This window comes from Podarcis cretensis, assembly GCF_951804945.1.
Source record: "Podarcis cretensis genome assembly, chromosome: 5".
Classification (NCBI taxonomy): Eukaryota; Metazoa; Chordata; class Lepidosauria; order Squamata; family Lacertidae; genus Podarcis; species Podarcis cretensis.
The window spans coordinates 15240216-15267301 of record NC_137174.1 but is presented as its reverse complement, the minus strand read 5'-3'; the positions used below and the strand labels follow the sequence as shown (position 1 = coordinate 15267301).

Genomic DNA, 27086 nt, shown 5'->3' with positions numbered 1-27086 from the left:
GTATCTCTCTTTATAAACACTAAGAAAATATACCAAAAATATACCAAAAATAAATTTAAAAAACCATTTGCAGTCTTTGCCTATTACTTGTGTAGGCACAGGAGAGCCTAGGTCTAGTGTCTCTCCTCGGAGAATACCTGGCCGGTGTTGGTTAACTCCTGATGCACCCATAAGGAGGAGTGCCATGGGGTTTTCTCCTCCCCCTTCCACAGACAAGCTAATACAAACCTGCCTTTAGCAACAGATGTGTAATCACTGAGATCTGGTGACGTGTGTTCCGTGTTCCTGAGGCAGATGCGGCAGAGAAGTTTTAAGCAGAGATTAAACTGCACTGCGATTGGAGGAGCCAAGTCATCTGACAGGAGTGTATTGCATTTCAGCCCCCTGCTGCAAAGCTAGTGTGTTTTTTTGGCTGCCATCTGGCACTTCTGTCCTTTTCTCAGTGGCAGCAAAGCGGCAGGTTCTAGAATTCTGTGATCGGCTAGTAGGCTCTTAATTGCTTTGGGATATGGCAGGGTAGTATTTAAGCAAAACGGAAACTTCCCAAACCGTTAAGCGATTTCCATCAACGCAGGGGTCCACAAATTTTGGCTGGGCTTGGTAGCCTGATAGCGTTCAGCAGTTGGTGCAGCTTGGTGTCTACTTCACAGAAGCAAATGCAATCTCTTTCGTACCTGTGGCTGCATAGCAGGGATGGGAGAGGTTTTCTGGCTCATTCCTGCCTGTAAATAAGATTCTTTTCCGACCAGCTTTCTGTTGATGTGCTTTACATTTTTATATGTCCCACCCCCCAGCTTGCATATCACCTTGTGATATTTTATATGAAAGTGCACCTGATCAATATTTAAATAAAAATAAATACACTGCTGATCTATCAAGATTTCCACTATCTCTGTGGATTTGACTTTCTTTAAACCCACAGAACTGATTTAGGGGGCAGAAGGAGAAGAGGGGAGAAAGTTCTGTTGCAGATGCAGAAATCCTTGCACAGATTGAACAAGTTGGCTGGATACTGCCCAGTACCTTCACATAATTGCACCTGGTCCTCCTTTTGTGATACTGGTTTGCTTCTGTTCATTTTGCATGCAGGCATTGTCCACTGCCTGCCCCGATTTCTCTCTTCCACTAAACCTTTCCTTGTGTACAGCTGTTCCACAGTCATCTCTTTGCACCATATAAGAGTACGGAAGTTGCTGTGCTTTGGTAACAAGGCTCCTGCCATTTCCTCTTGTACAGAAAGTTACACCAAGCACTTACTTACAAATCCTGGGGCCACAATGTGCCTTTTAAAAATACTCATTATCCTAGGTGTCTTGGAGCTGCAGCTGGAGTGTTAACTTAATTGCATATAGTGCTGAAGTGCAAACTCTACTCTTAGGAAATTTGTTTCTGTCGCTGTTCAGGAACAGATCAGTAGCATGAAGTTAATGCAGCCCTACAAATAAGTTTGCAAAAGGCAACGAGCTCATAGGATGGGCCATCAACTGCCCATTCCCATATTAGTTGTTTGTGGTATGTCAACTGCTTGAAAATGAAAACGACAGAAACCACCACAACCCAAACACCAGACTTTGCGCCTGCATATCTGGAAGCAATTCTGACTTGCTACCGTAAGCAATCTATCAAGGAGCCATTTATGTGCTTGGGCTAGTTAGTTCCTTGGGTATTATTGATATCCATAAGGCTTCCTTAACTTATGAACATGCACTTAACTATGTCTGAGTAGATTCCAATAGAAGCAACAACATGAGAAACAGGTAGAGGTAAAAAGATAAGAGACCCTTGGACGTTTAAGTCCAGTCGAATTTGACTTTGGGATGTGGAGCTCATCTCCACTTTCAGGCTGAGGGAGCTGGTGTTTGTCCGCAGACAACTTTCTGGGTCATATGGCCAGCATAACTAAACCGCTTCTGGCACAACTGGACACTGTGATGAAAGCCAGAGCGCACGAAAATGCTGTTTACCCTCCTGCCGCAGCGGTACCTATTTACTTAGGCTGGTATGCTTTTGAACTGCTTTGTTGGGCTGGGACAAAGCAACAGGAGCTCACCCCATTGCGCAGATTCGAACTGCCAACCTTACGGTCGATGAGCCCAAGAGGCTCAGTGGTTTAGACCACAGCACCACCCACATCCCATTATGAGAACCAACCCTTATAAGAAATTTCTAGTTCTCAGATATAAGTCCCACTGAGTTCCTCTTAGGACATTGCATATAGGATTGCAGACTTAGTGTGTCACAGGTTGTTCCTAAGGTCAAAGGGCTGTTAGCATGGTCAAGTCTGGGAGCTAGGGGATGATGGTGTCCACACTGGGAAAAGCAAATGCTGCAGCGATATGGATGAGACCTGGATGTACATTCTTCAATTTTTCGTCACAAGAAGACTGATAACTTTGTGTGAATATTGCTTAGGACTGAATATGCATGTTAGCAACAGGAGTTCTGTTCTACAGCTGGGAGCTCCACTGTTATATATCTTTAAATGGTCTCCTTTTCTACCTTGGTCCTTACCACTCTTGTTTTCATCCTTCTGAAAGACAGACTTCTGAGGTCTTAGGAAGGAAACTTTTCTCGGCGCCTGCCATCCGTGGCTTGGGTGAAACAAAGAATTTGCTGTGGGCTGACGGCTAATGCGCCTCCTGCTGCTGACTCACTCTTTGTTGTGGAGGGCATTGTGTGGGCCTTGGGCTGGCTGAGGAGCAGCTAGCATGCCACAGGCTAGAATACTTGGTTCACAACTCCCTTGTTGAGTGGCAGCAGTGCTAATCTAGGCCAGCAAAGGGATTCGGGGGCTGAGTGACTCATCATAGGAACTTGCGTCTTTTGCTGTTGCAGCAAAGAGTGGCCTGCTTTATTTGGTTCCTGCTGGCAGTTGTTAGCTGCAAGGGACTCCTGAACCAAAGGGGAGCTCTTTTTAGTACTTCCGCTTGGTCGCAAAGATAATGCCATCTTCATTCCATTCCTTTATCACTGGCAAGGCAAGCCAACTGTGGAAATAGGACGACTTGAGGTCACCCCATGTTCCATAAGTGGAGATGGCTTCTTCCATTCCTGGAACGGGTCTCAGGCAATGCACTTAAAAATCAGACTGTTGTTAGCAATGGCCTCAAAAATAGTCGCATCCAGTGAACTCTGGAGTTGGTGGGGCATGGGCTGAACATAGCCAAGTTGTTTTGTACTGTTAAGCCACTGGTTATGACCAGCGGTGACTCTCCCAAGTTGTTGGTCTCAACTCCCTTTGCCAGCTATGCTATTTGGAGAGCCTACTAGGATATGGGAATGATTTTGCTTGGGGCCTTGTGTGTGCAGAAGGGATGGCCTCTGGTCTGAACATAGCTGCTAGATTACTCTTGGGTAGGGCAGTCATGTATCAGAGCAGAAACTGTGTCCGTCCCTCCCCTGATGTCATACTTCCCTAACCCCCACAAGTGAGGATGTCCACAAAGAGAGACCTGTGCAGTGCCAGAGGCAGGGTTAGCCCAGGTATGTGGGCATGAGTAATGCGTGAATAGGACTACTGTAACACTGCATTTTCCTCAGTACCCTGAGTCTCTGTATGACCCAAAAGACAGAGTGGAACTAAGAGGGCCTTGAGCTCAGTGCAGTGCATGTGCAGCCAGGTGAGAGAATACGCACCCCCCAGCATGTTTGAGGAAGAAAGCAAAGACTGTGATATAAAAGCCGGGAAATGCAAATATATAAGCAGCACCCAGGCAGAAATAAGGTATCATCTACCCAAAGCTAAACTGCCTAGAGATGCAAACCAAGCACCACCTCTGGTGTAAGGTAAAGGTAAAGGTAAAGGTACCCCTGCCCGTACGGGCCAGACTTGACAGACTCTGGGGTTGTGCGCCCATCTCACTTAAGAGGCCAGGGGCCAGCGCTGTCCGGAGACACTTCCGGGTCACGTGGCCAGCGTGACATCGCTGCTCTGGCCAGAGCCAGAGCTGCACACGGAAACGCCGTTTACCTTCCCGCTGGTAAGCGGTCCCTATTTATCTACTTGCACCCGGAGGTGCTTTCGAACTGCTAGGTTGGCAGGCACTGGGACCGAGCAGCGGGAGCGCACCCCGCCGCAGGGATTCAAACCGCCGACCTTTCGATCGGCAAGCCCTAGGCGCTGAGGCTTTAACCCACAGCGCCACCTGCGTCCCTAAAGGCTAAAGGCTCCTGAAGTTCAAAAGGTTCAAGTTGTTTGCCTCTGAGAGAACCAAATGGGGGCTAAGCATTTTGTAATAATCAGGCTATGGAAGGCCTGCGCTGAAATAATTATTATACTTGATTCTTAAGCAGAAGTGAGATTTACCCTCTGATTGTGTATGCATTTTGTAGTTAGTACCTCAGAGCTACGTGAAAACTGAATGTTTCAAGATACAGGTTTGGCCTTTATCTCAGCTTTTTCTTCTTCTGAGTAACGGTTGGGAATAATGGGGCTTGCTTCCCTACCTTGCTTGGAATCTTCTGAAATGTGAAACGAGCACCTCCCAATTAGTCCTTCTGTGGCTTTCCTCCTGATAATTCGCCTTTGGCTGTACATGGCTGTTTCCTGGGCCCACTGTGTTTATTTATTTCTTACACTGCTGCTGGCCTTAAAGGTGAGGTCCAGCCTAGTGTTCATCCCCATGAATTGTGTGTAGAGTCCAACAATAACTATTAGATGATTAGGTAGGTGTTTGGAGAAGGGAGGCAGGATGGGATCCTGTGCAGCCTCTTTAAAGTTTTCTCTGCTCTGCCTATATTCTGCCTCGAGAAGAATTTGACTGGAAAATGGTGCTTTGTATTACAGTTGCCCCAAGCAGTAATGAAAACCCTCCTTTGCCATCACTCTGAGGAGATCGATTGGGACATGTATGAATGAACTTCTGGCTGGGTGGGGGTGGGTAGGGCAAGGGCAAGGCTCTCTGTATGAATGCATGCAAGGGCCTTTGTTGTGTGGTGTGTCATGGCAGGAAGGTCATGGTACTGCCAGTGCACCTGACCAAAAATCTCTCCCCTTCTCAAGTCATTTGAGCTTGGCCTCATTTTGTGTGAGATTGATCACTTTTTATTGTGACTTTCTATTTTTAACTCGGTTCACCCTTAGGGAAGTAGGAGGTGGCCAAGATGGATGGGTTTTACTTGTCCTTTTTCTCCAGCCATACTTGTGTTCTTCTCCTCTCCTCCACATGACAGCTGATTAGGCACACTGACCTTTTTCATCATATCTCTTTATTTGTGTTACATAAATGTTCCTAGTTGACAGCTCTGAGGTCACCCGGGGTTTGCAGATGGCCACTGATTTTGTGTGTCTGTCTGAAAATATTCTGCCCCAGGCTTCCTCCCACCCCATTAAAAGAAAAAAGAAAAAGCTCTTTAAGGAACTGCAGCTAGAATGAGGACTTCAGAACTGGGATTTGGTGCTGCTGCAAACCACCTTCACCAAACTTTCACAAATCTATATTGCTATTCGAAATACATAATTAAATAGACAGTTAATTTAGTGTCCAAATCCTTATTTTATATGAAGCTTTGTATTACTACAGGTCATAGCATAAAGCCTGAATGAGGAATGTGTTTAGAGTTATGAGAATGAGCCCCTGTGAGACTTAGACTTGGGTGCTCTCTCTTCCCTTTTCTAAGGTGGAGATTGAATGCTTTTATCTCCTTTTAATTTAAACATAGTTTAGCATGTTGTCTGAACCCTAAATTGTGGTTCATCTTAGTATGAATAGTTGGAATAAGCTACCTTCATAATTTATGACTTGAAGTTGGCTTGTTTCCATTAACCATAGTTAAGATTAACTACAGTTTGTCCGGGGATGGGCTTGCACATTGCTATGCATTTATTTTATTTATTCTTTACTAGCACAAAGTGCCCGGTATGGCCTGATAGTTTTAAGAAACCTAGAAAATATCGAGGTTTTTAAATGGATTGTGTAAGTTGTGCGTTTTAGGGCTGTGCGCAAACACCAACACACCAACCCAGAGCTCTGTCCTGACCCAAGAATCCCCTGGCCTGGCCCCAAATCAATTTGTGTGTGTGTGTGTGTGTGTGTGTGTGTGTGTGGAGAGAGCTAATGTTTAATTAGTCTTAATTTGGTCCGCCATCTTGATTCCACAAAGACCTCATCCTTCACCTTGGGAACCCTCAAGCTGAGTTTGGAGATGATATCTTGAGAGGTGGTCAAACATATCGAGAACATGTGGACAAGCAGACAAACCACTTTTCAAAGTACAGTTCACAACAAAAATATAAAGGGGAATTCAAAGTTGCATGAATGCTCTGTTAGCACAAGAGTTTAATGCACTTTACCTGCATTGTCATACGAATATGACTGTTGTGAGAATGCAGACCTGGGTGGTTGCATGCCTTATTTCTGACAAGAAGAAACAAGGTGTGCTCACTTCCATCCTGTTCAAACCTCTCTACAGCTGCCCTGCCAAGGGCTGAAAAAGCTTACCAAAGGGCAAGAGGAGGCAGCAGGTGTTACCCAGCCCCAGTGAGGTGTGTGTTTCTGCCTTATATTCTGGGATTTGTAGTTCTGGTCCCTGGTAAAAAGTTCTGGGCCCCAGGTGGAGGAGGCAAAGTGATAGACACACAATGATTTGCTTATATAATTGGAATACCTGAAAGACCACGGCCATTTTGAGGCTGCGGTTGTCTCTATTGCTAGGTTGCTGATGCCATCGCCATATTTTACTATAAGTAGGCTATTATCGACAAACTTTGGAGATATTGTCCCAGGAATAAATCCATATTGGTTGATTGCTTTAATGAAAATAAAAGTTTGCAGGTGACAGCATAGGCATGAACTGCCAGTCCATTGCAGGAGCTGGGATGGAACTCAGAACCCTCCCAATATACCTTTTGTGGGCAAGTACTTAAAATTTGGGATGCGGGTGGCACTGTGGGTTAAACCACAGAGCCTAGGACTTGCCAATCAGAAGGACGGCGGTTCGAATCCCCGCGACGGGGTGAGCTCCCATTGCTCGGTCCCTTCTTCTGCCAACCTAGCAGTTTGAAAGCACACCAAAGTGCAAGTAGATAAATAGGTACTGCTCCGGCGGGAAGGTAAACAGCGTTTCCGTGCGCTGTTCTGGTTCGCCAGAAGCGGCTTAGTCATGCTGGCCACATGACCCGGAAGCTGTACACAGGCTCCCTCGGCCAATAAAGCGAGATGAGCGCCGCAACCCCAGAGTCGGTCACGACTGGACCTAATGGTCTGGGGTCCCTTTACCTTTATGTTTACTTAAAATTTGAAATGCATTGTCTCAAAAGCTGATAATGGAAGGGGGCAGCCAAGTGGATTGTTCTGAGTTTGGTTTCAAAGTCTATAACTGCAGGCATTCTGGTGGTCACATGAGCTTTTGGAATAAGCATTTGGATTGATGATCCATCTGCATTCCAAGTGAGTCAGTGATGGGGATCCCGAAACCATTTTTTCTTTTTGCGCCTGACCTTTTACAGTGCTTGGTGGCTGATGCCATGGAGTTCCAGGAGGAGTCCCGCACAACCAGAGCGAGCTTGAATTCTTCGCTTTGTGCTTATCCGCCTGTTTTGTTGCCCTGGAGACAGAACAGCGTGGAATTCTTTCCCCCTGACCAGAAATAGTTTTCCTGTACCTTGTGACTGGAGTGCTTTCCTTCTTGGTTTGCAGCCAGCTGTGTGTATATGTGTGGGCATGCATTTAGATGAGGTAGGTTTCAGGGAGCATAGAGGTCATGGCTCCTTGTTGTAAGCTGTGCATGTGGGTATCGCTATATTCTACCCTACATCTCTTGCCTCCTGCGTCTCAAGAGGGTGTAAGGTTCCCTGAAGCAATTGCTCTTGATTTACATCGCCTGTGGCATTTCACTGGTTATGTCATGTCTGCTGAGGCTGTGAGCTGGTCAGCTGTCCATCTTGGCTGGCTAGCTGAGCAGCACGTGGTAAGTCTCCATCCCTCTCCTGATCAGCTGTTTGCTTCCCTGCATTGTTGCCCTAAGAAACAGGTTCACTGCAAACATAACTCACCCATTGGGCCAACATGATCGCCATCAGTTTATCGGAAATTAGTTTTTCAGCAGTGGACATCACCTACAGATCTTTGGGTGGGGACAACAGGCGCAACTCTCCTCTAGTGAGAGAAGGGTCTGTTTTTTACAATTGATTATCACTTTCATCAGCAAGTTTCTTAAAAATGGTTGCTGAATCTTGACAGGTGAGCATTGAGAGAGGGTTCAATGTTACAATAATAAAGTTTTTAGGAGTAGGTGGATAGAGACTTCTTCATAAAGTGCTTAAAGTCATCCCTTTAGCATGTGCTGTATTTTCTATACTTCTCCTTTCAAGTGGTTGGCATGTGTTGGCTAAGTTTTTAGTCCCCTCACTGTCCAGCTCTCCTTTGGCCCAATATTTTTTATTCAGTGAAAACCTTGGAAACTTTCCCTTTTATGGTATTTAAAAAGATAGCTGGGTGTACTAATCAAGCAGGAAATAATAATGCACAGGACAGATTTATATGCAGGTACATGTTTCACAAAGGTTTATAAATTGGAGCTCTTCATTTCTGTAGTTGTGGAATGCGGTATGTAAATCTTTATCTATTGTTGTTGGTTTCTTGAAAAGCATATTTCTAGCCCTTATAGTTTGTGTGATTAATGACAAATAGAATAGGCAATTTTTTAAAAAAAAATGTAGGTTGTGGGACTCTTATGGCCTGTTGTTGGCACATGGTCACTTCTCAGTCCCTAATCCATATACATATATCTGCAGTCACATACTGAAACCTTCTGCCCTTCCTGTGAGCCTATGTCCAGCTGTATGAGCAGTTTGATGGCCAAAATCCACAGCCAACACTTTCCATAGAAGCAGGTTTGCATTTGTTTGTGCATGCAGACAAAAAAGGGGGGGCCCAACATCAACATTTAACCCCCAGGAGCAGGTTGAAGATGCAGGCCATGCGCAATGAATTAGGAGGCTGAGATGAGCACATCAGATTCCGGGTGGGGAGTGGTATTAATATTATTGGAACATTCACACAGGCTACTACCTGCCTTCAGAAAACTAACCCATGAAGAGGGGGAAGTATCCTAGCAGGGTCTTCTTACCGAAGACCTACTTTTGATGGCTTTGTCTTTACATATGGGTGGTGGTGTTCAAAAGCATGCCCCGCCCCCCTATTTGTTGTCTGAAGTGGAAGCATCCAGAATTCTACCACCTTGTTTTGTGTGACACATAGATCAGCTCTGCAGCCAAATCTGCTGCCACAGCTACATAATGTGCAGAAAGGCTCTTAGACTATATAAAAGATTAATCAGTATTTTTCTTCCACTGTGTTGGAGTGGCAAAGAACCGCATTGCTCTGCTGTTCTCATACTTGGTGATCATTGCACTAGATCTTTTGAGGTTCTGCTTGCACAGTTTGCGGCATCTTTTGGGTGCAAGGGAGGAGACCTTCTGATACTTCTGCTCCGTGCTTCTGAAATGCTGCATTTTGATGCAGCTCAAGCACTTTCCCTTCCTTTCCCTGGGATGCTTGATGTGATCCTTAGGACTAATTCTTAGTTTGGGGGAGAAGTGGCAGGGTGATGCGACTTTGTGCTGCAGTGGTAGTAGTACTACTACTGAAATATTTTGCTTCTGAACAGTTTTTGAAGGTGCATGAGACCTCCCTGTCTTGTGTTAAATGGAAGGCCTTCCAAAAACCACTAGGCGCAGTTGACACTTTTTTGGTGGTAGGTTTTCTCTTACCCATAACAACAGCTCTTTCCTGGGGCTGGAGCTCCTCTTGAAACCCCTCTGCAACCTAGCTTGTTGATCATGAGCCCCTGACTTTGATCTCTCTGACCTGGGAGAGAAAAGCAGGCTCAATATTGGTGCAATAAACGTGTGTGCATGATGAGGTTGGAGGCAGTCTCCCTCCTTTACACAAGCAAACAAATCCTGGCATTAACTCTCTAGCATTGGCAAGGGGTGAAGCTGCCCAAAGTCAGCACCAGCATTGCTTTTAAAAAAACTCCAGTCTTCCTCGTTGACTTTCAAGCCTTGTTTTCACCTTGCTTGATTATCTTCTCCCTTTTGCTGCTGTTAGAGAAGGGACGTGATCACTGAGTTGACAAATCACTTCTCTGTCTGATCCTTGGTGACTAGAAAGGGCCCTCTGGCATCTTCTCCCCCCCTAACCTCCCCTTCCCCATACACACATCATGTCTGATTTTTCAGGGTTATGGAGAAGCTGCTGCCTTGATGCTTTTTCTTTCTAGTCCAGATGACAACCCTGTTGGAACTGACGTTGCTTTTCTGTTGCGATGAATGTCCTCCTTAGGATATAAAGATAACTGGCAGCACTTCTGTGTCCCCACCTCCAAGCCATTCCACATTATGAATGTGGGTTTAGATTGCCCAGCCTAACCTTCTGTGTATCTGTCCTAGAAACAGGTTAAGGGTGAATTCTTTGGCTTTTGAGACTAGACTCGTTATCCTACTCTCTTCTGTAAACCGTTTCCCAATATCTGTTATTCTTAGTCTTAGTTTTACTCTTTAAATTTGTATACCACCCTTCATCTGCAGATCTTAAGGCCGTTCACAACAATAAATTACAATATAAAAACACAGAATACATAACAAAAACAAAGCAATAATTTCCCCTGATATCAAGTTCTGTTCATGTTTTGCACCAAGGAAACTTAGTTCTACACCCAAATTATACAAATCAACAAAAAGCAGGGCTGCCCCACACATGAGACCAGGTGAGGTGACTGCCTCAGGCTGCAGGTCCCCAGGGGCAACAGATCCTGATGTTGATCCCCCCCCCACCTTGTTCCTGATGTCGATCTTTGGCACTCATCCCTTCTTCCCTGGTGGGAGGAGGGGCTGCCATTTTGGGGTTTGCCTCAGGTGCCAAAATGTCTTGGTCTGGCCTTGACAACTGCTTATTCTGAACCCAGAATAATTTGAATTTTAAAGAAAAATACCTAAACACACATTTAAGTATATATGCCTTAGAAAAGATACTCAGGTCTCTTGTATAACTACTGAAAGTCTCACACAATAAAAGAACGGGCCGTCTAAAGCAATTCCTTTCGCATAGAAAAGTACCATGTCATTTGCGCGTTAACGCTATCTCTGCCGACCTTCAATATAAATATTGTCAGGGTTGCTTGCCATCCTGGAGGAAGGCATGTTCTGGGAAAGAGAAGACTGCTCTCAGACATCCGCCACATTCCGTTTGCGGCTGGTCTGTTGGTGTGTCTGTCTGGTTTTTTGTTTAGATCAGAGCGAGGGCCCTGGAGCAGAAGTTGCCAACTAACTCTTTATTTTATTTTCTCCTACTCTTAGATCACCAGAAACTGGAACGTGAGGCTCGAATCTGCCGATTATTAAAACACCCAAATATCGGTAAGTAGCATGGGAGAAAAGTCTTCAAATTCTTTAGCTCAGCAGGGACAGGAAGCTTGTTGGAATTTTCTCTCCTTGCAAATGGTGAGCAAGCCATTTTGTGGGGGCCAGAGCCAGGTGGGTAGAGAGCGATAACTTGTGCTGGAGAAACATTTTGGGTAGCCTACCTCAGGGTGAGGGGCAATTACCTCTGTCCTCCTCTTCGAAAGACATTTCCTCAGAGAAAGTGCATTTCACCACTATCAGCCCATCCCCTGACCTGTCTCCTCAACTCCTCCACACCCAAGCAGAAGAGAGTGGTTGCCATTACAGAATGGTTGCACTCCCTTTGGCTTGTCCCTGACTGCTTACTTGGTTAGCTCTGCTCTAGGGTATATTCAATGAAGGGATCCATTACATGAATGAGAACTGCTTGCTGGAACAGACCAAAGCGCAGCTAGCCAGAAAAAGCAAAGCATGAAGGTCACATACTTCCTCTTCCCTCCCCAGTAGGTGATATTCAGAGGTATACTGCCCCTGAAATATGGAGGTTTCATTTAGCTGTATGACTGACCACTGTTTATAGGGCCCCTGTCCTTGTGCATGCACGTGCGCTATCTCTGAAATGAATAGCGTTTTCCTAGAAGAGGGTCTCCAAACTTCATCCTAGCAAATGGAAACTTAGAATGGTGTTGGGCATCCCTGCTGAAGCCTCATAAGCCGAAGGCTTCTGCTCTATGGAAATGGCATTCCAGTGCCCAGCACAGCTCCTTACCCATTTCCATAAGGACTTAAGAAGAGCCTGCTGGATCTAGTTAGAGGCCTGTCTGGACCAGCATCCTGTTCTTACAGGGGCTGAACAGACACCTGCCTGTAGTTTCTAGCAACTGGAATCCAGAAGCATATTGCCTGCAACAGTGGAGGTAGAACACAGGAGGTAGAACATCAGGTCTAGTAGCCTTCTCCTCCATGGATTTGTCTAATTCCCTTTTAAAGCCACTCAAGTAAATGGCCACCATAGCCTCTTGTGGGAGTTAGTTCCACAGTTTGTTTGAAGACGTACTTCCTTTCTTCTGCCCCAAATCTTCCAGCAGTCAGCTGCCCTGAGTTGTAGCATTGTGAGAGAGGAAGGAAAACTTCTATCCTATCCCCCCATGCCATGCATAATTACTTGCCTTTTCTCCAAATGAAAAAGTCCTAAAGGATGAAGCTTTTCCTTCCCATTGATCCTTTTGGTTGCCCATTTCTGAACCTTTTTCAACTATACAGTGTCCTTGTTGAGTTGAGGTGGCCAGAACTGTACACTGTACTCCCAAGTGTGATCACACCATACATTCCTATAACGACATCATGATATTGGCAGTCCTATTTTCAGTTCCTTTCCTATTTATCCCTAGCATGGAATTGGGCTTTTTCACAGCTGCCGCACACAACTTGACCTTCTGGCTCTGCTTCAGCAAGGCTTGTTCTTCTGTATGCTTGGCTATTTTATCTCTTACCGCTTTTCATCAGTATAGCTAGAACTTAGGTTTAAGCTAACTGACCTGCAAGTTCCAGTATCCTCACTGGATCCCTTTTTCAAAAAATTGGTGTGACCATCAACCAATGGTTTCCAATGGTCTTTTTTGCGCCATGGGCCACTTGAAAATTGCTGAGGATATTGGTGGACCACTTGATGATTTTCCCACTACCCTATCCACCCATTGTAGTGATTCACTGTCGTGTGCTGTGCTAGATGCTGTATGAGTCTTAATTGTAATTTCATTGATCCTGTTGTTTATTGCCTCTTGTACCTTATTGTATTCCATGGAATTTAAATTGTAATGATACAAGATGCAACATAAGAAATAAAAGAACCAGTAAAAGTACAGCTAAAATCAATATGAATATTTAGTGTGATGGAAGTGCTGTCTCCCATTTTCAGCCACCAACCTGAATGAATATGGCAGACTGCCGCCTAGAATTTAATCCCACCATAATTTTGCCTCCGTTCCTCAGACTCCCTGTAAAAAAGTTAGTTCAGGCGCAGGGATCTGACGTGGTTCCTTTTTCTGGTCATGGTGTTTCCATCTCTTAATTCCCCACACATGCCTCTCTCAGCTAACTCAGTGTTTTTCCCTTTTTAAAAAACAACAACAGCAAACTAATTCTGGAACTACGAAGCAGGGAACTTTGGAGTCTAGCTTGCATATATTTCTGGCTCCAGGAAAATCATTTCCTCTTCTCCCAGACATTTGATTGATTTTCCCGCACAGCTTTGTCGGGCATCTTTTAATTAATTAATTTGATGGTGATCATGCTGACGTTGGGGAATGTGGGGTTTTTTATTGTTCTATGAAGTTGTGTGTGATCATGTTTGGTGCTTTGCTGCTTGTGTTTTTAATCTCATATGTGATTCCTCCCCCCTGCCCACCTGCCCTCCTATTTATATTTGTATCTTTACTTTTGCCTTTGGACTCTTTTGTATGACATGATGAGCAAATGAGTAGATAATTATCAAAGGCCGTAAAGGGCTGTGCTGTCATATGCTTGGGAGACCTTACTGTCACCCTGGTTTGGAAGTTCATAGCTGCTTGCTCTTTAGGTTACAACCCAAAGATCTAGTCTGATTTCTCACTAACATGTGGTGAGGACTTTGTACTAGCGATGGTGCAAACTTCTTCTGCAAATCTCCTCCTGCCTTCCACCTACTGGCTTATCAGTCTTCCTGCTCTGGTGGTGCAGATATGAGACTGAGCCAGAGGAAGGTACCTCTCTCCTGGCTCCCTTCTCTGGTGCCTCTCATGTAGCCATGGTTGTGAGTCACTAGCCAGGAATATTGGGGGAAACTACATTTCCCAGGGCTGCTAATAAGCGCCAGCAGCACTGGGGAAACTGCATTTCCCAGTAACCCTAGTTGGAAGCTGTAGAGATCTTCAATAGGGCTGGGGAGACCGAATTTTGAGAAGTGTCTGGAAACCTCTGCTGGCTCAGAAGAGCTGTCTGGATCCAGTTGTTTTCACCATGCAACTTCCTTGTTCCAAGAACAATACCAGCTCCAATTCAGACTGGCCATTATGACTCTTGAAAGATTTCTTCCATATGAACCCTGTTCCCTCGTTAAGAATTTCTAGAGAGGCTCTTATTTGTGTCCCACCACCATCTGAGTTGCATTTAATGATTGGGACATGAGAAAGTGTCTTCTTTATGGCTGCACCGAAGTTGTGGAACCCTCTTGCTTCCTCCCCAAAGGCTTTCCACCACAGTGCAAAAATATATTTTCTTCCCTGTCAAGCATTAGTTCTGGCAGCCTAAGCTTTCTGTCCTAGGCATTTTAATCTAAATCTGTTTTATCTGCTCCCCCCCCCCTTTAGTTTGGTTATTGTGTGTGTTTCACTGTTTTGTACGTTCCTAAGGCATTTTCCAAAATGTAAAGGCAGGTAGAAGCTTCATTAAAATAAAGTGGGGAAAAGCAGATGAGTAAGTGGACAGTTGTAGAAGAAAATGTCAGACAAGGAAAGAATTAAGCATAGCCCTGCAGATGCAACAGACACACTCTTCCACACTCCACTCAATGCTTTGCATGCCATGGGTTTGGGAATCCTGCTTTTGCCACCAAATAGGCAGTTTACAAACCTGCTCCCCAAAAAAGGTGATGTGCTGTAAAAGAACCACACCAGCGAGCCATTCCCTATGTACGCATCCATTGCTGCACAGTCCAAATTGTTGAACAGGGGACTTGTTGCCTAACATACTCATCCTCCACTGAACTCTTGGGACTCACCCCACATCCATTCCTTGGCTCCTCTCCCTGAGCATTCATTTGAAGTCTTGCATTCAGAAGATCCAGAAGTCTCAGATGCAGAGCTCTTAAGCTGTCAGATCCCTGCCCCTTTGACCATTAGCTTCTGTAAATGGGGAGAGCTGATTGTCTTTTATTTCTACTCTGCAAGTTCCTTTGTCTGTTGCTGGAGAGCTCCACTCACTCTGGGCCTGTGTTTCCATGGTTATCATCCTGTGAGCAGGTTTATTTCCTGTCACCCCAAGGAACAGGGAGCAGGATAATTGTTCGCTTGGAGGGTTCGCTGAAGGGCTGCAACAAGTGGTGGGATCGTGGGAACAAACTTCAACTTGAACTGGGGGAAAAAGAGAGGAAAAAACAAAGTTCGGTTTTGGGGACAAAACCAGGTTATTTACTGAATCTGCCAAACAGCAGTAGGATTGTTGCTTGTTCCACAGCTTTGTGGAAAGCTGCCCATCATGTCAGTCTCTTTGTGGTGCACCATTGGGGAAGGCGGGGTGTGTGGTAAAGCAACCTCTCTCTCTCTTTTAAGCAAGGGAAAAGAAAGCCCCAATTTGGATTTCCTCTGTTGCTTTGGAAAGCTAAGTTGGCAGGATTATACTTCTGAAGAAGATCACTTTAAGTCACCTCGTTTATGTCTGCAATAAAGTGTTCCTAGAAAAAAAGGGCTACCACTAGAAGCAGCAGGCTCATTTCCCCCTCTGAAATACCAAATGCAATTTACCTGAAGGCCTGGCATTTTTACGCCAGTGCCATGCCTGCTTGCCAACAGTAGCCAGTCATGTGGAGCCAGAGGGAGAGGAACACACTACACTGCATGAATTGTATACTAGGTTTTTCAGAGGGGATGAGGGAACGCTGCATGGGGCTGCAGTCATGCCAGCCAACTTTACAAATGGAAGAGGACATCCAAGTTGTTTTCTCTCTAGATATGCGCTCTCTCCCCCTCTTTGAGAGCCAGTGTGGTGTAGTGGATCAATGCTGTGGCCAGCATGACCGGCTCCCTCGGCCAATAAAGCGAGATGAGCGCCGCAATCCCAGTCGGCCACGACTGGACCTGATGGTCAGGGGTCTCTTTACCATTATCTTTTAGGAAGAACTTAGTGCAGGCAACAGGTCCAGGTATGATGCCTTGGGAAACCAAATGAGAAACTTAAATGGACTGAAGCTGAGTATAATTGAACCACGTTAACCAGGAAGCTTTGACTCTGCTATTGGGCTTCATGCCTCTTCAACCTCCGTGTGTGCTCTTGAATGGGGCATCAGTCCAGTGTGTGACAGAAGTGGTTCTGAATTTTAGATTTACTGAGCATAATGGCACAGAGGTCTTTCAACCTTCCAAAATAAATAAATAAATCATTTGAGTGCTTCAATTTCTGCATATACCCTCAGATTCTATGTAATGGATGTTCATGAAGGTTACATATAGTGAATAGCACTGGAACTGCAGGAAGAGGTGGCAGCAAATAAATGTTTCAATCAGTTGCGTGCATGCTTTTTAACCAGCGATGATTGAGGCTGCACTCATATACCCATGTACCTGGGAGCAAAACCCCATTGAACATGTATAGATTGTGCTGTGAATTTACATACTGTGAAACATCTAAGATGATTTCTGATGATTTGGAAAGAAAGAAGACAATTCCTCTGGAGTGTGAAATAGCTTGATGAATCAATAATTCAGCTGAAAAGCAGAATACACATAAAATAATCAGCATGGTACTGGAGGAAATATTAGCACTAGTGCAAGGATTAGCAAGACGGAAAGCAGCAATCCCTCTTGCTGTTCTGGCTTCTGGAATAGCTGCGCAGCCTGCATTCACTCCATAAGACGCACACACATTTCTCCTTACTTTTTAGGAGGGAAAAAGTGAGTCTTATAGAGCAAAAAATACGGTACTTTGCAGAATGGTTAATTTGGCTTTGCACCGTAAACGTTGAACCGTAAAGTGGTGAGATGTTGAAAATATAAGAACAACATCTAAGGATTCAACACATTTTTTTGCTCTGGGAACTCATTTGACAAAATACCCTTGGGGTATTACAGTTTTTCCTTTCCCCATTTTTTCTTCGCATCACATAATTAATACTTATATTCAAATTGGAACAACTCTTGTGGTCAGGAGTCCTCAAATTGTGGTTGACTTTGGCAGTTTACTACCAAAAAAAGAGTGATTGTCAGCCCCCCCCCCCCCCCGCGCCCACAACTGCCTTGCCCCTTACCTCGTGTTGCACCTTTAGAACTGTGAGGTCACAGTCCCCTTCTCTCCTCCCCCCTCAAAATTAAAGCTTATGAGGGGTGTGTGTGCAATTGCTGCAGTGGCGCCCCCCATCCCACCCCCAGCATGAGAAAAGCTGTAAGATTTATGCTTGCCATGTTGTGTTTTTGAGGCACTTGGAGTCTCTCAGAAGTACAGTGTGATTGTGGGGGTGATTGCGCAGGATTCCAGGTCACTCATCCAGCACCCAGACTTGCCATTTGGCCCTCTTGGACCAGAAAGATGATAAAATTCCAGTTCCAATTAACCCTTGCTTGAGCAACAAAGCTCTTTCTTTGCCCTGGTGCGTTCTGTATCCTTTGACTATCTTTGGTCCTGACTTTCAGCTTGCCATTTGCTTCTGCTTCCTGGTTTTGTCCTTCAAGCCTGGTTTTCTTTTTAGTTCTGAATGTTGGTTTCAGCCCACAGCTACTGGTTCCGCTCAGAGCCCAGTCCTGACAGTCACAAATAATGATAAAAATGGATAGCAGCACATAAACCAGTTCGCTCCAGCTCCCCCTTTTAACATATAAGAAGACATAAATAGCCCATGTATATATGCAATAGTTCTGAATATACAATGCGATATAGCAATTTTACACAACAGTTATGAATTTGCACTCTAAACTGCAGAGATACCTTTCACTTAAGTCTTCATCATGAAAACGAGGAAAATACGAATCTCCTATTGGAGTAAGCATCACTGAGTCACTGTGTTCACCTCTGTATATATCAGTGAAGTAATTTTTGAACTGTTCATGCAAATTAAAACACTGCAAAAAAAAAACCCACAACCCACTCAGATGAAGGGTTGGCTGCACCAATAGATTGATCTTTTCTGATGAGTTCAGCTAGGAGAGCTGCAAATGTACGTTCTTCTCATTCCAATTAACAGGCTGCAAATAATATCTAGCTTTAGGGCAGGGATGGGCAACCTGTAGCTCTCCAGATTTTGCCAGACTATAGCTTTCATTGACCCTGTCTGTTGCACAGGCTGATGGGAGCTGGAGTCTGAAATCAACTAGAGGGCCACAAGACCCTCTTCCCCACTTTAGGGTATTCTTTAGAGATGATGATGATGATGATGATGATGATGCAGCAACCAGCAGATGTTAGGAGCAACTTGCTGTAGATTGGCAAGTGATCAACCAGTGGACCATAATCTACCCATCTCTGTGGAAGGACAAGAAGGGGGTGTGAAAGGAGCTATGGCTAGTAAAGGCAGCTCAAAAGCCGAGTGCATTGTTTGCAAATAAGTCAGGGAGGATAAATTCTTCTTTTTGTGCATAACTTCACTAAAGCATGATTTGCAACCAGTTCACTCTCTCATTCCTCATGAGCACTCTCTTGCTGGCCACCATCCAAATGGAGATTATTTTTACTACATTCTGTTTTGTGGGTTTGAGAAGAGGGGAGAGACTGTCTTCCCTTAACCCTTTAATGTTTTTTTTATTTTAATGTTGGGTGCCTCCTGACCCTGTGTAATTAATCTTGTAATATTGAGACAACAGCGCATATAAATAAGTATATGGTTTTTGTGTGTTCAGTTCTCCAAATGGGCGTGGGAATATGAGTAATATCCAGACAGTGGTGGTGGTGGGAATAATCTCTGGATATTTGGGAAAGGCCCAAATATCCCTTGGCTACCCTCTTGTCACAATGGCAGGTTAAAATAATTAACCTTGCCAGCTGTGAGGTTGCCCTTCTTAATTGTGGATCTGGCAAGTAGTGTGTACACAGCACAACATGTTGGAAGCATTCTTTTCTTTCTGGATTAGAAAGCAGGGCTAGAAAGGGAATCTCTTTGCTACTTCCTCACCCACCCCTATTGAAATGTGAGCTGGAGCCAGAAGGAGAAGACTTCTCTAGGAGCCCGCAGTGCCCAATGGCTTGGCCATGTCATGCTAGGCCCTCCAAGGTTGTCTCTGGTCAGGAGAGCTTCCTGACAGTGAGAACTCCTGCAGGACTCTCCTTCCTTGGAGGCAGAGGTTGGATGGCCATCCATCATGGATGCTTTAGTTGAGATTCCTGCATTGCTAGGGGTTGAACTAGATGACCCTCAGTGTGCCTTCCAACACTACAACTCTATAATGCTATCTGTGTTCACCCCCCCCCTCCTTCAAGTAGCTCAGAGTTCCCTCCTCACAATTTTTGTAATCGCATCAAGAATCCTGTGAGAAAAATTATGCTGAGAGATGGTAACTGGCCCAAAGTGAGCTCCACCTTGGTCAAAATCCAATCCTCTGCCCACCAGCATTCATGGGTACTGAGGGTGAAGTGGAACCTGGAATCAGAAAGCAGCAATAACCCAAACTCATAACATGCAATTTTAGAGACCAGGGCTTCTGTAAGTAGGATGAGTATTTCATAGGCAGGAATCCATTTCCCAACCTTGAAAGTTTGCACGGAGCCTCTTCCTTGAGTTTAGAGTGTCCAAACCTCATTTAAGATGGATTCAGAAGCAGAGAATTTTTGAGAACAGCTTGGGAAACTCTGGCTCCTGACATCCTTCAGTTTTGTGCCCCCAGTTTCTCCCTTCGCAAAGCAACATCAATAGACTTTTGCATGCCAGTATACTAAGCCAGCGTTTGTGCCCCATGCTTTCTGCATGGGGTGACTCCATTTTTTCCCGTGTGAACCTGGAGTCATGAGGGAAGGGCACAGGACCTGCTATTGAGTCCCTTTTGATAGGAGACACAGTTTGCTGTTTTCCCAGCTCCGGCTTTGAATAGTTGTGCCTTGGAATGATCTCACAGCTGCTGAAGAGAAGGCTGGGTTGTCATGGTTCCAGGAGTTGTTTGTAGGGTAAAATAGTAATCTTCATTCCCTCCCCTACTTGGTATCAAACCTCCCCCTCTGCAAAAACACTTCCCAGGCAACACATTGCGCTGGGGGATGTGGTGGAGATATCAGAACAAGTTGCTTGGGGAAGTTTTGAATTCTCCTTTCTTGGGAAGTTTTAGGAGGGTGGCCAATGTAGCATAGTAAATAGGATTCTGCTTGTTGGGGTAGGAGATTTGGCATGGTGAGATCGGAGGTACATTGGAACTCTAATTTGCGGGGGGCTTAATAAGGTTTGTTGCCTAAAATAATAATAATAATAATAATAATAATAATAATAATAATAATAATAATTTATTATTTATACCCCGCCCATCTGGCTGGGCCTCCCCAGCCACTCTGGGCGGCTTCCCTAGAAACCAAAAATACACTAAAATGTCACACGTTAAAAACTTCCCTGAACAGGGCTGCCTTAAGATGTCTTCTGCATGTCAGGTAGTTGTTTATCGCTTTGACATCTGCTGGAAGGGCGTTCCACAGGGCGGGCGCCACTACCGAGAAGGCCCTGTGCCTGGTTCCCTGTAGCTTTGCTTCTCGCAATGAGGGAACCGCCAGAAGGCCCTCGGCGCTGGACCTCAGCGTCTGGGCAGAATGATGGGGGTGGAGACGCTCCTTCAGGTATACAGGACCAAGGCCGTTTAGGGCTTTAAAGGTCAGCACCAACACTTTGAATTGTGCTCAGAAACATACTGGGAGCCAATGTAGGTCTTTCAAGACCGGTGTTCAAGAATCTGCCCCCCCCCCCCCCGCTTTTTAGCTCAACTTCTTAACTGGTGGTAGGCAGGAGTAGATTTTGGGTGGCACAAATGATACCACCCTCTCTCTTTCATATTAAAATTAGGTTTCTTTCAAGTACTTTCTTGGATCTGTATATCCTTATTTTTCCTCCTTATCTCCTTCTGCATTTATCTTTGTATTAGTATGGGAATTATCTGTCTTCTGATTGAGCCTTTGGGCTCCTGTGTAATTTCTTATCTTGGTCTTTGCCAGAAGTTATGTCTCAACTGCTCAGCATCTCTGGGTTGCTATTGCTTCTCTTCATGCTTTCCAAATTTTAATGGGACTGCTGAACTTACTGCCAGTCTCACAGCCAGCAGACAAGGTTTCCTTAAAACCATAGGAGAAGGCAATGCAGACTTTGAACATCTATCTTTTTTTGGCTGGGCATTCCCAAGAAAAAAGAGGCTATCAGAAAGGCTAAAAGAAATGTGAGCTGAAACACTACTAGCAAGGTAGCTTCAGCCTCCATCACTCATTTGGCCATTTTAGTAGAGATGTAGAAATCATTCGTTTCCACAGTATTTATTTCTTCCACACGTTTGGGACACTTACCAACAAAACGGAGAGGCACCTATGCTAGCCTGCTTTATAGAATAAATTGGTAAAAAGTCCCATAGCATCTTAAAAGACTAACAATCTCCTAACAATACTATTTTAGGACAGACATGTGTCCTATTTTATGGTAGAGAGAGTGTGCTTCTTTTTAAGATGCTGGCTGTCATCTACAGTTCTTGTAAGTACGGTGGTACCTTGGTTTAAGAACAGCTTAGTTTATGAACAACTTGGATTAAGAATGCTGCAAACCCAGAAGTAGGTGTTTTGGTTTGTGAACTTTGCCTTGGAATAGGAACATGTTTCACTTCCTGTTGAGTGTGTTCCATTTGTAAATTGAGTCCTTCTGCTATGGGAAAGCACGCCTTGGTTTATGAACGTACTTTCGGAACAGATTAAGTTCGTAAACCAAGGTACCACTGTACAGTAGAACCTCGGTTTTCGAACGTAATCCGTTCCAGAAGACCATTCGACTTCTGAAACGTTTGAAAACCGAGGATCAAAGGGCTGTCAGCAAAGTCTATGGTGAAAATTGAGAAACGCATCTCAGAAGCCGTTCAACTTCCGAGGTGCATCCGAAAACGGAAGCATTCACTTTTCAGCGTTCGGCTTCCAAGACGTTCAGAAACCGCTCTACTGTATGTCTTAAAAAAAAAAAAAAAGTTTAGATATTCAGGGCATATTTTTAATTTATCAAAATGCTTTTAATCAGTTAGTTGATTAAACACTGGTGCCATAACTTTAATGATAACTTACTGATGCTCCTTGGGCTAAAGCTACCCAAACAGACAACAAATGGAAGGAAAGGGTTGCCATCTCTTAACTTTCGAATCTCCTGGAATCATGTTTGCATCTTCCAAAGTCGCTGCATTATAAATTGAATTATTTTTCCTCGTATTTTTCCACGGATGATTTATTAGGTGATAATTTCGTTAATTATGTCTGCAGGAAGCTGGTTGCCAAACGATTCCATTGTCATTCAGTGAACCTCCTACAAGGTCCACCCTGCTTTCGAAAGTGTAGCATTCTATTCTAGCTGGCCAAAAGTAATTTTGGTGCTAGAGGTGAAAAATGCACCCCCTCCCCTCTCCTTTACAATTCTCTGGAACGTTACCCCTACATGCTTTCTTTCTTGTTTTATTATTAATCAGATTTATAACCCGCCCTTCAACCCAAGGGTTCTCAGGGTGGTGAGCAACAGTTCATAAAAATATGACACATCAGTACAATATTAAAGTATTAAAATGAACAATATTATATAACAGAAATCCAACAGCAAAAACATGTCACATAAATCAGCGTCTCCAGAGACCTGAATAAAAAGATTTGTCTTGATGTCTAAAAACAGCAGAGGGAGTGCTCAGACATAACTCCAGGGGAAAAGGGAATTCCAGATCTAGAGTGCCACAACAAAGGAGGCCCTACTCTGCACTGTTACCTTGCAAGCTACAACTTCTCCTGGCAGTGCAAGCAGTGCCTTCCCTCAGATCTTAAGGCACAGGTTGGTAGGGACTGGGAGAGGCAGTCTTTCAAATAGCTGGGCCTCAAGCCACGTAGGTGCTGAAGGTTGGTTTGATTTGGGCCGGCTGGCAAAAATAAGCAGGATTGGTGCCTTACACAAACAGCAGTGATTCTAACTTGACTCCCCCTTTTCCATCCTCAGTGGTGTCACAAATTTCTCGACTCCTTTTTTTCCTTTTAGTAGAGGGCTCTTCAGTTGTGTCTTGGGTGTTTCTGCTGCCAATGGTTGCCTTTGCAATGGATCTCTTATGTGCAAGGATCTGCTGAAAAACAGGATGAGTTTCTTCAGTTTGGACAAGGCACTTTTTTGGGGGGGGGGTTTGGCACGGTAGACAGGAAGTTCTTAACCCCCTTTTTATCCCTGGTGTGGCTCGGTTGTTTGGGGTGCGTGTTGGTTGGGGGAAAGAGGGTTAATCCCAAGGAACTAGTGAATAATTGCACACGGTGTCCTGTTAGCTAACCATCCTTATGTCACCCGTTGCCACTCCAGCGAAGCCCGTCATTAGCTGTTGGAGCAGATGATTTACAAAGGATTATTTGCATTACACATGCTAATGCTTTTTAATAGCAAACTTTTAATTAAAAGGAAAGTCTTTCTGGAAGCTGCCTTAGCAGCTTAAAACTCTGCCCGTTCTAATATAATTAGGGAGAAGCTGGGGGTGGGAAGCTGAGCTGCCCTTGACAGCCAAAGCTGAACGGTGAACTCCTACTGGGAACCTGTATCTTGGTGTGCAATGGGGAGTCTTGCTGGCAATGGGTGTTGTTGATGTGGCGGGGCTGTTCACAGCCTCTTCCATGCGCGTTTCTGGCTGTGTTGGGATAATGAGCAGTTGGGGAAAATGGCGAGTGGGTGGCGGCCATCTGTGTCAATGTGTGTATCAGTTGCATTGCTGATGATGATAGCACTCACTTTGCCGTCTGTCAGCCTGTGTGTATTCTATATTTGTAGCTTCAACACATCCTTAATGCTGAGTGTAGTATTTTGAGGTGGGGACGGTGGCAGTAGATTGGCGGGCGGGCGGGTGGTGGTGGAAGGTAATAGGCTGGAGTAAATTCATTCTGGTTGTTCTTCTTATCCCATCTCCACTCAATTTGCTGCGGTAGTTCAGTAGGACAACTGCCTCCCTGCCCCCCAATAGCTAATGCATGGGGGCAGCGAGAGAGCCATTACCGATATGGAGAGATGCAGATTCTGCCTAATGGCTGCCTGGCATGTGCCCAGGGATGAGGTTAGTGCTGACTCTGAGTACCTGGCATTTATACAGAGTGTCTTGTTGCAAAAGGATCTCCAGAGCAATTTGGAGACTACATGACATGGGGAAAGAAAGAAAGAAAGAAAGAAAGAAAGAAAGAAAGAAAGAAAGAAAGAATGTTGGAGTTACTGGGCAAGAAATTGAGATCCCCATTTCAATGCTGCCTTGTCTGTTTGCATCAGCATTTGTTTCACCTAAGCAGCCTAAATGTCACAGAGAGATTCCTACAGTATTGAAATCTGCCCATTTCTTCTTCTTCTTCTTCTTCTTCTTCTTCTTCTTCTTCTTCTTCTTCTTCTTCTTCTTCCTCCTCCTCCTCCTCCTCCTCCTCCTCCTCCTCCTCCTCCTCCTCCTCTCTCTGTCTCTCTCTCTCTCTCTCTCTCTCTCTGTGTGTGTGTGTGAGAGAGAGAGAGAGAGAGAGAGAGAGAGAGAGAGAGAGAGGCTTTGTGAACCTCAAGGTTTTGGGTTGTGCGGGTGGAAGAGAGCACTGTATCTGATTGAAAATGAGGAGGCGATGGTGGGTGGCAGAGTTTTTGTGGTGGTTTGTGTGTTGGTGTGTGTGTGTGTGTTTTAAAGAAAAAAGATGAAAGGAGGCCAGCAGGCTTAATTCGAACTGGAGGATAACCAATGTATTAGGCATAGATTTATTTTACTAATTATTCATTAGTACCGTCGGCATTTTCTGCTTACAAATAACCCAAAACAACACACTGCAGTTAAAATAAAATATGATAACAACAGATTAATAATCTATTCACAGGTTGTGAAGAAGGATGGATGTCTTGTCTGTTCTGTATCTTCTGCCAAGCCATTTAATTAGTTGACCCTGAGTATTAGGACTGTGATGGGGGAGCAAAATCATTATCTCTCTCCGCACAGTAATTCTGTCTGCTTCTGCCGTCCTTACCAACACCCCCAACCCGCCGCACCCCAAATTGCCTCTTTGAATCTTTGAAAAAATACTTCAACATTTCCTTGTAGCAAAGGTGCTTCAGCCTCTATCTTATTTTTGGTGGCTCTTTTCTTTACCTTTTCCAGCTCTCTATCCTATCCATTCTGAGATGTGAGCAAACAGAACTGTTCACTGTATTCCAAATCTAACTGCTCCATAGATTATATAAAGGCATTATGATATTGGCAGTTTTATTTTCAGAGTTTGGAATTTGCTTGTTTCAAAGCTGCTGGCTTTCATCAGTGCTATTTTTAAATTTTATTTTAAAGAAAAAAAGGTGGCAGAACTCACAATGAACACCTCCCTTGTTGTCTTACAATAGCAATGACGCCCACCTGAGAGGTGCTGGAACTGAGTTCTGGAGAGTACCGACTGAAAAAAAATCCCTGGTTTTCATTGAGCTATCCACCAGAACCCAAGTATCTTCTTCCTCGATAGGCGTAGCCAGTTCAGATCTCCATTGCATACGTGAATGTACATCACTTTACACCCATTCACGCTGAATTTATATTTTGCCCTGCTGTTGCCCATTCACTCACTTTTCGAGCTGTGCTTTTGAAGCTCTTTCCAGTGGCCTTGTTTATATTAAATTTAGCTAAATTGTTGGGGAAATTAGTGGGTGCACGAGCTACACAATTCTGTAAGCAGCTAGTTGAGCAGTCCCTGCTTTTTACTCTTCCTTTCTTAGAGCAAGGAACAAACCATGCAGCAGCTATCTTAGCGTCATATGTGAGCCAACACTCATGGTTTGTTTCTCTCCAAACAAACCATGAACGGGGCCCCAAGTTTTTGTCCATGCTTTTGTTTAGAAACCAATCAACCATGCATGCTTGTTTGCACATAATGCTAAGCCAGCCGCTCCATAGTTTGTTTTCCTATTGTAGGAAAGGAGGAACAAAGTGAGGACTGCTTGGACTGAACATCCAGCTGATTTCCTTAACTGTGGTCTATAACCAGGCTTACATATGAACAGTGTAAATGGAGTTGAATACAGTTTTATTTAGCAAGGAAGCCCTGGTTGTAAAGAGTTTTTAAAATGTCATTATTGTTAACGTGGTAATTGTTAATTGGGGAAGCAAGTTTCACTTGCGATTGTCCACCTTCCATAGGTGGTTTTATATAAATTCAATGGGAAGTTGATGGCGCTTCCTATCTGAACAGTAGAAGAGTTTTGATTTGATATCCCACTTTATCACTACCCAAAGGAGTCTCAAAGCGGCTAACAATCTCCTTTCCCTTCCTCCCTCACAACAGACACTCTGTGGGGTGAGTGAGGCTGAGAGACTTCAGAGAAGTGTGACTAGCCCAAGGTCACCCCGTAGCTGCATGTGGAGGAGCGGGGAAGCGAACCTGGTTCACCAGATTACGAGTCCACCTCTCCTAACCACACAGGAGGGATGGACAGTTCTTTTGTTGAGAATCTCAGTGGGGAACTTTGAAAATATAAGGTACCAGAATCAAGGAGGCTCATGGGAAGACACAGAACACGGCATTTCCATCTGTAAATGATTTAAAGAAAATGCGACCGACCACTTTTATGACAGAGCCACTTCCAGCCTGCCCAGGAGGTGGGGTTGCGGGCTTCACGCACACCCCCACGTGAGCGGGGGCTGGTTTCAGCCCCCGCGAGAACAGGGGAATCCCGGCCGGGTCTGCCTCCCCAGCCAGCCAATCGGCTGGCTTGGGGGGGGTGTGGCCTGCCCTATTTAGGGCCGGCGCAGAGGGGGCTCGCCCTCTTTTCGCCGGCTAGCCCTCACGTTTCCCCACCCTCCCTCCCTTTAGGTAGGCTTTAGGTAGGTCTTTGACTTTG

At 44.8% G+C, this 27086-nt stretch overlaps 1 protein-coding gene across 19 annotated transcripts in view; it reads left to right on the top strand.

The window, feature by feature from the left end:
* Positions 1–27086, top strand: part of CAMK2G (calcium/calmodulin dependent protein kinase II gamma) — a 164907-nt gene that overhangs the window by 55181 nt on the left and 82640 nt on the right. For all 19 annotated transcript variants that reach the window (XM_079975217.1, XM_079975224.1, XM_079975222.1 and 16 more), the window contains exon 3: positions 11300–11359. In XM_079975217.1, coding sequence (XP_079831343.1) covers positions 11300–11359 — 60 coding nt within the window. The remainder of the gene's footprint in view (positions 1–11299; positions 11360–27086) is intronic.